Here is a 14,546-nt window from a genome sequence, read left to right on the forward strand (position 1 = left end):
CAGCCTACAGGGATGAGGTGAGGGCCCTGGGAGTGTGGTGCCAGGAAAATAACCTCTCACCCAACATCAACAAAACAAAAGAATAGATTGTGGACTTCAGGAAACAGCAGAGGGAGCAACCCCGTGTCCACATTGATGGGATGGCAGTGGAGGAGGTGGAAAGCTTCAAGTTCCTCAGCGTACATATCACTGACAAACTGAAATGGTCCACCCACACAGATAGTGTGGTGAAGAAGGCACAACAGCACCTCTTCAACCTCAGGAGGCTAAAGAAATTTGGCTTGGCACCTAAAACCCTCACAAACTTTTACAGATGCACAATTGAGAGCATCTTGTTGGGCTGTATCACCGTCTGGTACGGGAACTTCACCACCCGCAACCGCAGGGCTCTCCAGGGGGTGGTGCGGTCTGCCCAATGCATCACCGGGGGCAAAATACCTGCCCTCCAGGACACCTACAGCACCCGATGTCACAGGAAGGCCAAAAAGATCATCAAGGACAACAACCACCTGAGCCACTGCCTGTTCACTCTGTTATCATCCAGAAGGCGAGGTTAGTACATGTGCATCAAAGCAGGGACCGAGAGACTGAAAAATTGCTTCTACCTCAAGGCCATCGGACTGTTAAGGATCTGACAGCAGGGGTTAAAACTGTAGAAACTAGTTCCTACATTTGAATATGAAAATTGATTTTATCAAACAAAACTATGCTACATTTTATCTCTGGGACCCTCGGGATGACAAATCAGAGCAAGATTACTGAATGTAAGTGCATTATTTACCTTCAGAGGTGAATGTATCAAACCAGTTGCCGCGATAATTTTTTGTTGTTGTTGTGCACTCTCCTCAAACAATAGCATTGTATTTTTTCACTGTAATTGCTACTGTAAATTGGACAGTGCAGTTAGATTAACAGGAATTTAAGCTTTCTGCACATTTAAGACATGCATATGTCCTGGAAAATTGGCTGTTACTTACAACGTCATTCTAGTCACATTAGCAACAACCATCCATCACTATCACATTAGAGGCTGCTTTAGATTTACTTTAGATGTGTGTGTATTGTTGTGAAATTACTGTTAGATATTACTGCACTGTTAGAACTAGAAACACAAGCATTTCACTATACCTGCAATAACATCTGCTAAACACATGTGTGACAAATACAATTTGATTTGGTTTGATTTGAACTCGATTAACATCTCTGGAGAGATCTGAAAATAGCTGTGCAGTGACGCTCCTCATACAACCTGACAGAGCTTCAGAGGATCTGCAGAGAAGAATGGGAGAAATTCACCAAATACAGGTGTGCCAAGCTTGTAGCGTTATACCCAAGAAGACTCGAGGCTGTAATCACTGCCAAAGGTGCTTTAACAAAGTACTGAGTAAAGGGTCTGAATACTTATGTAAATGTGATATTTCCAGAGGGGTGGGGGGTTGTACTTTTGCAAAAATGTCTAAAAACCTGTTTTTGCTTTGTCATTATGGGGTATTGTGTGTAGATTGATGAGGGGGAAAAAACAATTTAATTAATTTTAGAATAAGGCTGTAATGTAACAAAATGTGGAAAAAGGGAAGGGGTTTGAATACTTTCCAAATGCACTGTAAATGCCTCCAGTATCAATATTTCCAAGCAAACAAAAACAGGGAGAAAAGAGAATATGTAGACATGCTGAGATAAAAGAACATACTCTTTTCCAGAATTCATTCAGCCTTCACGAGACCATAACATATGCAAATATGTCCCCTTTTGTGTTTTACACCTCCAGCAGAGGACTTACATTTCTGAATGCGTGATATTCAGTTTCACTTGCATATAGTATGTTCTATGGATGGACTTAAACTGCAGTAATTTATGTCTGAGATTATATGAACATGACTGAGCATTAAATCAAATCTGTATCCATTCATCATCATCATCAATAGCTTCTACCAGGTCTTCCTCACATTTTTGTTTTACATGTTAAGTGTTATCGGGAAAAGCCTCTATCAACCATTGATATAGTTTGGAAATCAACTTTGGAGGTTTGTCAGACTACCTTAAAATAGCATCAGGCTTGTCCAGTGTTTGCTACACAGAGTGAATGAAGTGAAGTATCTGCTGGTCTTCCCTGGCTGCCTGGCCCTGCTGAGACCCCTGTCACCATCTGATCTGCCTAAAATTGGAGTACATTTGTACATTATATTATCCCATAATATAATCAATGGCTCAATAATTGAAATGACCATTATTCCCAGATCCCAGACTGTAGCTTTAAGCTTGTCAGGCGGTGGTTAATTGGTGCAGTGAATCAGGCGCAGGAGAGCAGAAATGAGTGTACAAGGTATTTAATTCCACGACAGCACCAGTATACAGACAATACTCAAAGTGCGGAGAAATACCGGTCACTCGAAAATAACGGGCGTAAATACATATCCCGGCAAACATAACCAGTCGATAAGTACCACCATGAAGGATCGATAAACACGCCCACTAACATGTGGAAAACAGAGGGTTAAATAATGAACATGGAATTGGGGAATAGAAACCAGGTGTGTAGAAAACAAAGACAAAACAAATGGAAAATGAAAAGTGAATCGGCGATGGCTAAAAGACTGGTGACGTCAACCGCCGAACGCCGCCCGAACAAGGAGAGACCGACTTCGGCGCAAGTCGTGACAAAGCTGCTGTCCTGTAGCTACTGTAGGTCTAGCCATCAATTCAAGATGGAACATTGTATCATTCACTGATATTGTTAATATACTGCAAAATTCACCTGAGCTCGGTAGACTGGTCTTCCCTGGCTGTCTGACACTCCTGTCACCATCTAATCGTGCTAAGACATGATGAGCAAAGTGTTGTGTACTGACTGCACTAGAGGGCTGCATTCCTGCGGGGTGCCTGCGGGACCTGCAAGTCCTGACAGAGATCATTGTGGCGCAGTGGTGGGAGCTGGCAGTCAGACAGACAACTTTGGGAGGAAAATAGTTTCGTTGTCCCACAGATTATTTGGAAACGGTTGTCTTTCTGCTTTGTATGCGTTAGCCTACCTATTGTATTAAAAGCACATATTTTTCGCTGCATCGACTTCAGTAGCCTACCTCACCTAGTTGGGCATGGGAGTTCAAGTGTGCCTAGTATGTGTGGTGTCATTGATATAGAGTAGGCTGCCTACATGGGCGGAGAGTCATGTGGCAGTTAACTTGAATATGAAATTAATTTAAATGTGATTCGACTGTAGTTTATTACAGTGTCTGTAAATAAATATTGATCATGGAAAGTATTGATTACTCATTTATTTGTCTCTGCCTGCAAATCGTTCTCCTAAAAGGCAGGCTATATCCTATTGGACTGTGAAAAACGTAGCAAGTTTCGCTGTCATCATTCTTGCTGCTTCCAGTTCAGTAGCCATAAAGCGAGAACAGGTGCGCGTGGGGTCTCTATTAAATAGAGTAGGCTATAGCCTATGCATGTGCGAAGAAACACGGGGCAGTTATCTTTCCATGGAAATGTACTGCCTAAATAGGCCTATGATTAGGCTATAGTTTACTACATTGCCTAGAAATAGGCCTAAATATTGATCACCCATTATTTCTCTGTCAGAAAATCGTCCCACTCGTTAAGGGTATAGCTCAAGAGAAAGTGCAAGTCTTTCTCTACAAAATGCATGCTGTGTGTTCACAATACATTTGGCATGATATTGATTCCATACAGTTCTTGCAGTAGCGGGCGGGAGTCTGACAGAAATCCAGCAGGTACGCGCTGGAGAGGGATGAAGAAATCGGTCCTGCGCAGACTTTTACAATGCACCATGAGAGTGAAGCCTGTAACATTAGAGCTGTTTATTTATTTTTATTTCACCTTCATTTAACCAGGTAGGCCAGTTGAGGACAAGTTCTCATTTACAACTGCGACCTGGCCAAGATAAAGGAAAGCAGTGCGACACAAACAACAACACAGAGTTACACATGGAATAAACAAACATACAGTCAATAACACAATATAAAAGTCTATATACAGTGTGTGCAAATGAGGTAAAATTAGGGAGGTAAGGCAATAAATAGGCCATAGTGGCGAAATAATTACAATTTCGCAATTAAACACTGGAGTGATAGATGTGCAGAAGATGAATGTGCAAGTAGAGATACTAGGGTGCAAAGGAGCAACAAATACATACATAACAATATGGGATGAGGTAGTTGGATGGGCTATTTACAGATGGGCTGTGTACAGGTGCAGTGATCAGGGAAACTGCTAGGGAAACTAACAGATCAATAACCTTACTGACTAATACAACGCACATTGCACTGAAAAAACGTCACATAATCAATCTTAAATCGCTTGGCTGATGGTTTCATGTTTGATTCAGGCTTAGTTTGATTGGGGCAAAAATAATAGCTAATGTTAGCCAACTTTTGGCCAGCTCTCTCTCTAACATACATCAAGTAGGAAAAGATAGCCAAGTTCATTTACTTCTGAAACGGGACAAAACAAAGGATACAAAATATTTCCATACAAACAACAGCTGTTAGATAGTAATAATAGCAACCTCATATCCCTATCTGACAGATAACTAGAGGCTAGAGCTGATCTGGCTGTGGTAGCTACTTGCTAGCGTAGCTTATTCATTCACCTAAATCGAGAGGGGATAAAACATTACCTAACGTTACATGTCAGTTACAATACTAGCTCAGCACTGCGAATAAACACTAGCTTAGTTTTTTTCTGTTCAGTTAAACAGCAGTTACCTTGCGAGCTACATCAGTCAACTAAAGAGCAGCCAGTTTCTGTTCTGCTTCCTTTTACAACAGGGTTATTCACACAACCCAGCTGGCTGGGTCAAAATTACTCAGCGTGTGTTCTGTCCAATATTTACCCAGCGCTGGGCTACCAAATAACCCACATTGGGTTGTTTTTAACCCAGCATTTTGTTTGAGTGTAGCTACAAATCGCCATCAATTGGTTAAAACGAGTAATGAAAAAAAAGATGCAGGCCTTTAGGATGGTGCGTGCACATCCTAGATGCATTTTGATTCAGTTGTTGATGGTATTCTTGTCCTTCATTCACAGCTTATTGGCAGAATGGACATATATGGCAAGCACGTACCTGTATCAGTTTCGTTTTCGTTTCTGCTAAATAAAACGCTTTGATATACCTGGAACTAGGTAGTGTCTCTGATTTTTATCATCTCGATACTGTAGCCTGTCTTATCTGCCATCGACTGTAAAATGAGGTAAGATTCTTACAGAAATTATAACATAATTGAATGACATAGAGATTATGTATGTGCATCTCTCTAATGTACTTAATATAACACAATAATAAACAATGTTGTTGTGTTAGGAGAGAGCAAGAGAGAGAGTGGTGGTCAATGCGGACTGAGCGCAGCGCTGCAGAACGCCTCAAGATAAAAACAGAATATTCAATATCTGGAAAATTGACTAAATATTTGCACTTCACTCCACATACTCGTGTGCAATAACCTTCAATCTGGGTAAAATAATTATAAGGCTAGAGAAATGTATCGACCAATATTACCGATACAATCAACACCCAAACATGTTGGAAAGTAAGCATTGAGAACCAATCCCAAAAGAAAACGACGGACACCGACGATTTAGGGTTTTCACCACCGGGAATGATAAGTGTGCAAACCGACTTGCCTAAATCGATAAATTACAAACTGGGCATACTTGAACTAAGTGGTAACGAACTCGAGATGAGTGACGAAAAAGCTGAGACCATGGAGAAAGAAACAAACAATCAATACGATTAAAACGGACGTCTGAGAGAAGCCTTACTCGAAATAAAGACTAGATCTATGAGAGAAAGTCTGGTACTTAATGGTCTCCAAGAAAAAGAGGATGAAGATCCTGAAAGTGTGGTGAAATAATTATTTCTTACAGTGCTACTGATCCCAGGCGATACTGTCTACAAAATCAAACTCGAACGTGTACAGTTTCGGACAGAGATATGAGGGCACAATCATTACCAGATTTTCATTCTTCAAGGATGAAATAATGGTTAAAAGCTTGGGTAAAAGACTCGCTGGCACGAAAATAGGCACGAATGATCAGTTCCCGAAGGAAATTGCAGAACGGTGTAATAATTACAAGGGAAACGTGTAGCTCTCATATTTATTTATTTAATTTTTATTTCACCTTTATTTAACCAGATAACTTGTTCTCAACTAGCCTCTCATTTGCAACTGCGACCTGGCCAAGATAAAGCATAGCAATTCGACACATACAACAACACAGGGTTACACATGGAATAAACAAAACATACAGTCAATAATACAGTACAACAAAATAAAACAAAAAGTCTATATACAGTGAGTGCAAATGAGGTAAGTTAAGGCAATAAATAAGCCATGGTGGTAAAGTAATTACAATATAGCAATTAAACACAGGAATGGTAGATGTGCAGAAGATGCATGTGCAAGTAGAGATACTGGGGTGCAAAGGAGCAAAATAAATAAATAAATACAGTATGTGTTTGAGGTAACTAGATAGATGGGCTGTTTACAGATGGGCTATGTACAGGTGCAGTGATCTGTGAGCTGCTCTGACAGCTGGTGCTTAAAGCTAGTGAGGGAGATATGAGTCTCCGGCTTCAGAGATTTTTGCAGTTCGTTCCAGTCATTGGCAGCAGAGAACTGGAAGGAAAGACGACCAAAGGAGGAATTGGCTTTGGGGGTGAACAGTGAGATATACCTGCAGGAGCGCGTGCTACAGGTGGGTGCTGCTATTGTGACCAGTGATCTGAGATAAGGGGGGACTTTACCTAGCAGAGACTTGTAGATAACCTGTAGCCAGTGGCTTAGCGACGAGTATGAAGCGAGGGCAAACCAACGAGAGTGTACAGGTCGCAATGGTGGGTAGTGTATGGGGCTTTGGTGACAAAACGGATGGCACTGTGATAGACTGCATCCAGTTTGTTGAGTAGAGTGTTGGAGGTTATTTTATAGATGACATCACCGAAGTCGAGGATCGGTAGGATGGTCAGTTTTACGAGGGTATGTTTGGCAGCATGAGTGAAGGATGCTTTGTTGCGATATAGGAAGCCGATTCTAGATTTAATTTTGGATTGGAGATGCTTAATGTGAGTCTGGAAGGAGAGTTTACAGTCTAATTCGACTTTCTATTTATAGTATTTATTAGTACATAAGATAGCATGAGAAGAAAAGATAATTAGTAAAATAATGCATCTTCAAATATAAGGAACTGGAACACAAAAGTACTCAAAAACCTGAAATTAGGTAGGAATCAACATGGTATGGATAAAACACAGCAAACAGAGGACATAGAAGGCACAGTATGTGGGTATGTGCTGGTATATTGGTTGCAAATGCCATAGCCCATGTGTGTCTGCGAGAAGGAGTTGTGACAGAGAGAGCTTTCAATTTTGTGCAGATATCAGATATAGACGTTAAATAAATTATAAATATAGTTTATTTATTGTCCTATCATGATGGAACGGTCCCGAACCCCGAACCCATACACTAAGGAGAAGTCCTTATCTGTTTTATAGGCTTACTGCAAGTAGCCTATACGCAGCCAAGACGGAAAGGTAAATGCGGTCAGAGACCAACGAAAGCAGCACTGCCCCTCAAGATTCTGAGCCTGCCTGGCAGGGTTGGTCCTACAAAGCCAAAGCTAGAAATCCAGGGCTTAAAAACAAAGGTGTCATTGTACGCTGATGATTCATGTTTTCTTTAAATCCACAGTTTGTATCTCTGCACAGCCTCATAGAGGATCAATATACTTTTTCTAACCTCTCTGGATTGCAAACAAATTATGTGTACTATATTACGTAATGGATCACAAAAAAATAACTTTTACATTACTGTGTAGTTTAAAATGGTCTGACACTGCTCCCGAGTGGCGCAGCGGTCTAAGGCACTGCATCTCAGTGCTAGAGGCGTCACTACAGACCCTGGTTTGATTCCAGACTGTATAACAACCGGCCGTGATTGGGAGTCCCATAGGGTGGCGCATAATTGGCCCAGCGTCGCCCGGGTTAGTGTTTGGCCACGATAGGCCGTCATTTTAAATAAGAATGTGTTCTTAACTGACTTGCCTAGTTAAATAAAGGATAAATAAAAATAAAATGTGGACAAACGCAGTATTCATATCCTGAAAGAAAGAAATGATCTCCCTACAACACATTTTCATATAATGTTAGCAAAAATAGATAAGATCTTGCTACCATGGAAAGGAAAATACCTGTCTATTTTTATGAAAAATCACCCTGATTAACTCTTTAGTCATATCCCGGTTTACCCATTTGCTTATAGCCTTGCCTATCATATTTTAGGGAAGACCCAGATACAGACAGTGTCGAAGTAACAAAATATTATTACTAGAACAGGGGGGCAGGCAAAATGACAGGTCAAGGGCAGGCAGAGGTCAGTAATCCAGATCAGAGTCCAAAAGGTACAGAACGGGCAGACAGGTTCAGGGCAGGCAGAATGATCAAAACCGGGAAACCAGGAACTAGAACCAGACAGGCGCAAGGGGGGAAACCACTGGTAGGCTTGACGAACAAAGCAAACTGGCAACAGACCAACAAAGAACACAGGTATAAATACACAGGGTATAATGACGGGAGATGGGAGACACCTGGTGGAGGGTGGAGACAAGCACAAAGGCAGGTGAAACAGATCAGGGTGTGACATTCAGTACTTTTGTGAAACAACACAGTTAAAATATATGGCAAATATAAATCAAACTGGATGGTCTTCAGAAATAGATGGGAAGGGGTAAGAGTAGCTGAAGGATGGGGTTAAAAACAAACAAAAGATAACTATTGTAAAATACATTGTGTCCGTAAAATGTATATAGTATGTATTTAGCTGGAAATAGAAGCTTAAGTGTTGTTGTCCGTTAGTTTACTCCAATTAGCGGAGGGGTGGTAGGGTTGGAGGAAAATAATGAAGAAAAATCACAACTCCTCCATGCTTCATGGTGGGAACCACCTTCTGCGTCTCACAAAAACACGGTGGTTGGAACCAAAAATCTCACATTTGGACTCATCAGACCAAGGGACAGATTTCCACCAGTCTAATGTCCATTGCTCATGTTTCTTGGCCCAAGCAAGTCTCTTATTCTTATTAGTTTCTTTTATTAGTGGTTTCTATACAGCAATTAGACCATGAAGGCCTGATTCACACAGTCTCCTCTGAACAGTTGATGTTGAGATGTGTCTGTTACTTATTTGGGCTGCAATCTGAGGTGCAGTTAACTTTAATGAACATATCCTCTGCAGCAGAGGTAACTCTGGGTCTTCCGTTCCTGTGGCGGTCCTCATGAGAGCCAGTTTCATCATTGCGTTTGATGGTTTTTCGACTGCACTTGAAGAAACTTTAAAAGTTCTTGACATTTTCTGTATTGACTGACCTTCATGTCTTAAGGTAATGATGTACTGTCATTTCTCTTTGCTTATTTGAGCTTTTGATTTAAAAAAATATATATATTTTAGCTTTAACCAAATAGGGCTATCTTCTGTATACCACCCCTACCTTGTCACAACACAACTGATTGGCTCAAACGGATTAATAAGGAAAGAAATTCCACAAATTAACTTTTTAATTAACACCTGTTAATTGAAATGCATTCCTGGTGACTACCTCATGAAGCTGTTTGAGAGAATACCAAGTGTGTGCAAAGCTGTCATGAAGGCAAAGGGTGACTACTTTGAAGAATCTCAAATATAAAATATATTTTGATTTGTTTAACACTATTTTGGTTACTACATGATTCTATTTGTGTTATTTCATAGTTTTGATGTCTTCACTATTATTCTACAATGTAGAAAAAAGTAAAATAAAGAAAAACCCTTGAATGAGTAGGTGTGTCCATACTTTTGACTGGTACTGTCCATGCTGTTGTGATGATGATGAGGATGATGATGGCTGATAATAACGACAACAATGATGGGCTAATAATAATATTATAATAACAAATGCTAATGTGTATTTTTCTTTTTCTCATAGCGCTTCTGTCACAACAGATATGGAAGTGAAGCTGAAAGCACTTGAGTGTCACTTTACACGGGGAATAGAAAAGGCTGACATCAAGGACCGGGACAGCCTCCCTGAAAAACTTCTGGATCGCATCATGAAGTTCAGCACTTCGAACCATGCCACATATTTCAACTTACTAGCCTTTCTGAGCCACCTGGAGGAAAACAATGTTAGTGCTCTTGAGTATCTCCACAAGGCTGAGAGTGCATTGAAGAATAGACAGGAGGATACAGAGTTACTGGTAACCTATGCTAACTTTGCATGGGTTCACTATCACTCAAGGAACATGAATGATGTGGATGCCTACATTGGAAAGCAGGAAAACATCAATAAGGGTTTTACGACTGCTATTCAAGGCAGTATACCTTCAATACATGGTGAGAAGGCTTGGAGTTTTCTAAGGCTTGGGGGGCTATTTTACAAGGGGGCAAAGGAGAGCTTTCAGAAAGCTCTTAAGGGAGATCCAGACAATGCATCCTTCAACGTGGGCTATGCCATGGTCCTGTACAGGTTGGAGGGGTTAGCCAGGAAAGGATATGTGAGGAATGCGCATACTGAAGGTGCTACTCAGCTAAGGAAAGCCTTATCCTTAGAGCCTGATAACACTGAGGTTATGGTCCTGCTAGCCCTAAAGCTTCAAAACCAAAGTAGACATGAGTCCATGAAACTCATCAAAGAGGCCCTCAGACTATCTCCTGACGTGCCTCACGTCATACGTTACGTGGCTGAGTTTTTCAGTCACGAGGGCATCAATGAGACCCTGGAGGTTTTGGAGAAAGCTGTGAAACTGTCTCCAAACTCCTCCTTCATGCATTACCAAATCGGCCGGTGTCACAAAAATCAGTTCAACCAGATGTCTGAGCAGAAGAGGAAAGGGAGATGGGTCAACACACGCCAGATAAAAGAGAAGATGGAGCTCTGCATCCATCACTTCTCCAGAGCTGTGGAACTGAAGCCATCCAACGTCCAATTCAGGTTGAACCTGGCTGAGGCTTACGGAGACAACTACCAGCTGGAGGAGGCGATGAAGATCTTCACCAACCTGCTGAAAGATGAGTCCCTTAGTGACTCAGACAAGCAGCAATGCTACTCCGGTTTCGGCCTGTTTCTGTTCTTCAAGAAGAAAGACAAGGATGGTGCTGTGACCCAGTTCAAAAAAGCCTACCAGATTCCGATTGAGAGTTGGGACAGGAATAGGGCTAGGAATAGGCTGAAGCAGATCGCTAACCAGAAGAGAGTTGGTGAGGCCTCTGAGATTTTGGAATTCCTCGCCACTGAAGACAAAAAAGGCAGGAACGCTCAAGAGCCAAGGAGAGTCGAGGTGCACTCTTCAGACACAAATGACCTTACAGATGCCCTAGGCAAAGGAATGAAACTGAAATGATATAGGGGAGACCAGTGTTGGTTGTCACAGTGCTAATTACTCCCAATTTAAATGGCGCTGTGTAATAATTTTGAGGTTAAAATTTGTGAATTATTTGAAATAACAATTCATTTCAGAATGACAAAATATTGGGCTGAGGGGAATTTAGGTGTTTTTCGTAGTTAAAAGTTTTAAAAAATAATCTTTGTATATGTTTGAATTATCGGAGTATCCGTGAACAATGTTTGTTGAAAAGAGGAAAGAGAGAAATATATATTTCAAACCAGTTCCTTGGTCAAGCTAACTAGCATCTTAATTAGCATTGGGAGGATGGTTGGGGATGGTTGTCACATGGAATACGGGGTTGGTTGTCACTTTCAACATTGCAACTGCCAGCATACAATAAATCCCAAGCTTTTTTGTTCTTGTGATATAAAGAGCTCCCTTCTTTGCCTTTCTCTCACATATGTTTTCTGTCACACACCAACACGTGCGCACACACACACACAAATGTGCAAGCATACATACACACAAAAATTCACTATAAATGTCATATGTTACCCTCACGGCATAAAAGGCTGAATTTTGTTAGGAATATCGTTTGATCAAAGAAAGGAATAAGCTACTAGCAAACATTGTGACAACGAACCCCATACTGTATGATATCCAACCCCGCAATGGGGCTGGTTGTCACAAGTGGACAGAGTGTGTTTGAGGGCTTATAACTCCATGTTGGGATAAGATAAGAGGATGAAAAGGGTCCCCATTTTAACCAGTGGTGTAAAGTACCTAAGTAAAAATATACTACCGGTCAAAAGTTTTAGAACGCCTACTCATTAAAGGGTTTTTCTTTATTTTATTATTTTCCACTTTGTAGAATAATAGTGACAACATCAAAACTATGAAATAACACATATGGAATCATGTAGGAACCAAAAGGCATGATTCATACAGTCTCCTCTGAACAGTTGCTGTTGAGATGTGTCTGTTACTTGAACTCTGTGAAGCATATATTTGGGCTGCAATTTCTGAGGCTGGTATCTCTAATGAACTTATCCTCTGCAGCAGAGGTAACTCTGGGTCTTTCATTCCTGTGGCGGTCCTCATGAGAGACAGTTTCATTTGATTAGATATCTTCACCGACCGTTCATCTGTTGTTGCTCTTGTAACTGGTATTAACATTGGGAAAGAGGTAATAAAACATACTGCCAAAAACGTGATGATCTTTGAGCTTGTTAACGTGCTTCTTTCTACTTTGCTCCAAAAACAAACATAAAGGCCAAATATTAAATCTTCTTATTGTTCCCTCTAAGTATTTCCATGCTGGCACTTTGCCAGACGTTTGGAGGGAGTCGCTGCAAGTTTGACAGTGAGTTGACCTTTCATTTAGTCGAAAAGGAACAATAAGACAATAGTATTTTGACATTGTTCACCTTGAAAGATACATTTCTTAACTAAATGAAACATATTTCATGACAGATATTAGTATGTGTAGTGAGTAGGCTGTATATAAAGGGGTAGGCTATGGCTCTGGTGACAGAAACATTGTAGTGCTGACTATCACCATCTGGAGACAGATGTTATGATGGCCAACATTATTCAATTTATTTTAGATTTGGGTTTGAAAATACAATTGGGATATAACTGGCTGAAAATGCCCCCACTTGCATGTTGTATGTAGGCCATAATGCAACTTCCGATGATGTTCACTGTCCTGTTAGAGGATGATACCAGCAGTGACTCAGAAAAGCAGCGCTGCTACACTGGCTTCGGCCTGTTTCTGTTCTACAAGAAGAAACACCAGGATGGCGCTGTGACATACTTCAAAAAGGCCTACCAGATTCAGACTGAGAGTTGGGACAGGAAGCAGGCTAGGAAGAGGATGAAGCGGATCACAGGGATCTGCCACCAAGACTCTCTTCTTGGTGTACTCAAGAAGAGAGTCTGCGAAGAGATTTTGGCGTTCCTCGTCACTGAGGACAAAGAGGAAGGCTGAGGAGTATACCAGGAGAGCTAAGATTCACTCTGCAAGCCACATTACCCCTACCTACATGTACAAATTACTTCGATTAACCTGTACCCCCGCACATTGACTCTGTACCGGTACCTCGTTATTGTTATTTTATTGTGTTGCTTTTTATTTTATTTTATATTTTTTACTTTATTTTATTTAGTAAATATTTTCTGAACTCTATTTATTGAACTGCATTGTTGGTTAAGGGTTTTTAAGGGTTTGTAACTAAGCTTTTCCTGGTAAGGTTTACACCTGTTGTATTTGGCACATGTGACAAAAATGTTTGATTTTAATTTATTTGAAACACAGATTATATTTCCATGCTAAACCTTACTGTAACACAACATGTTTTACATTGAAATACTGCTGTATGCATTTAAATGTGTTTCTGTAACTGTAACTTTAAGTAGTGTGTACCTTTCTTAAGTTTGATTTCAAAATAAATATAGAGTTAGAATATATTACTTATGTAAAACATGTTTCTGTCTTTGGATGTGTCCCATTTCAGGTGAATTAGATATGACCATTCAACTGCAGTAGCTCTTGTAACTGACATTAACATTGTGTAGAGATAATAAAACATATTACAAACATCTTTGAGCATGTTAACATTATTTCTATTTGATTACAAAAGTCAACATTGCTTGTGTATTCCTTGACTGCATGACATGTATTTTTATTACAGAACTATTGTGTGTAATGCAGTCAGACAGGGAAAATAAGGCTCACGTGACAGTGACATTTGTATGCTGACTATAATCACCCAAAGACAGTTTCTGTATTATGGCCAAATGTTATGACTTATTACATGATGAAGTATTCATCAATAAATGCCACACAGAAAATGAGATAAATCTGTGTGGCAGTTTGAAGGAATGGGCCTCAACTTGTCCTTATGTAACAGTAGGCCTATAGGTATTTACAGTTAAAAGCCTGTCCTCAGTAAACCCTATGCCTAGTTATAATCATTCACTACCTGATGACATTGGCAGAGGAAATGCAACTTTTGAAAAGCAACTCAAAGCAGCGATTCAATGAGTTTATTGGCCAACAACTGGTTAAAAGGCCCTAATTTGGCTACATTCTTAGTTTTAGGCCTTTTGGTTGGTCTTTGGTTGGTCTGCTATAACAATTTCTACTTTGCACACCAATATTCTGCACT

At 40.4% G+C, this 14,546-nt stretch overlaps 1 protein-coding gene across 3 annotated transcripts; it reads left to right on the top strand.

Moving 5' to 3' along the window:
• The first annotated feature begins 4,993 nt into the window (after nt 1-4,993).
• LOC115157204 (interferon-induced protein with tetratricopeptide repeats 5-like) lies at nt 4,994-11,807 on the top strand. 3 transcript variants are annotated; one of them, XM_029705268.1, is made up of 2 exons: nt 4,994-5,213; nt 9,978-11,807. In XM_029705268.1, the coding sequence occupies exons 1-2, from the start codon at nt 5,209-5,211 to the stop codon at nt 11,389-11,391; spliced, it is 1,419 nt and encodes a 472-aa protein (XP_029561128.1). In that variant the 5' UTR covers nt 4,994-5,208; the 3' UTR covers nt 11,392-11,807. The 3 variants fall into 3 exon arrangements, with proteins under 3 accessions (XP_029561128.1, XP_029561136.1, XP_029561144.1); XM_029705276.1 differs by having other exon boundaries at nt 9,995-11,807; XM_029705284.1 differs by lacking the exon at nt 4,994-5,213 and adding an exon at nt 6,683-6,717.
• Nucleotides 11,808-14,546: the final 2,739 nt, after the last annotated feature.

This window comes from Salmo trutta, chromosome 2 (assembly GCF_901001165.1).
Source record: "Salmo trutta chromosome 2, fSalTru1.1, whole genome shotgun sequence".
Classification (NCBI taxonomy): Eukaryota; Metazoa; Chordata; class Actinopteri; order Salmoniformes; family Salmonidae; genus Salmo; species Salmo trutta.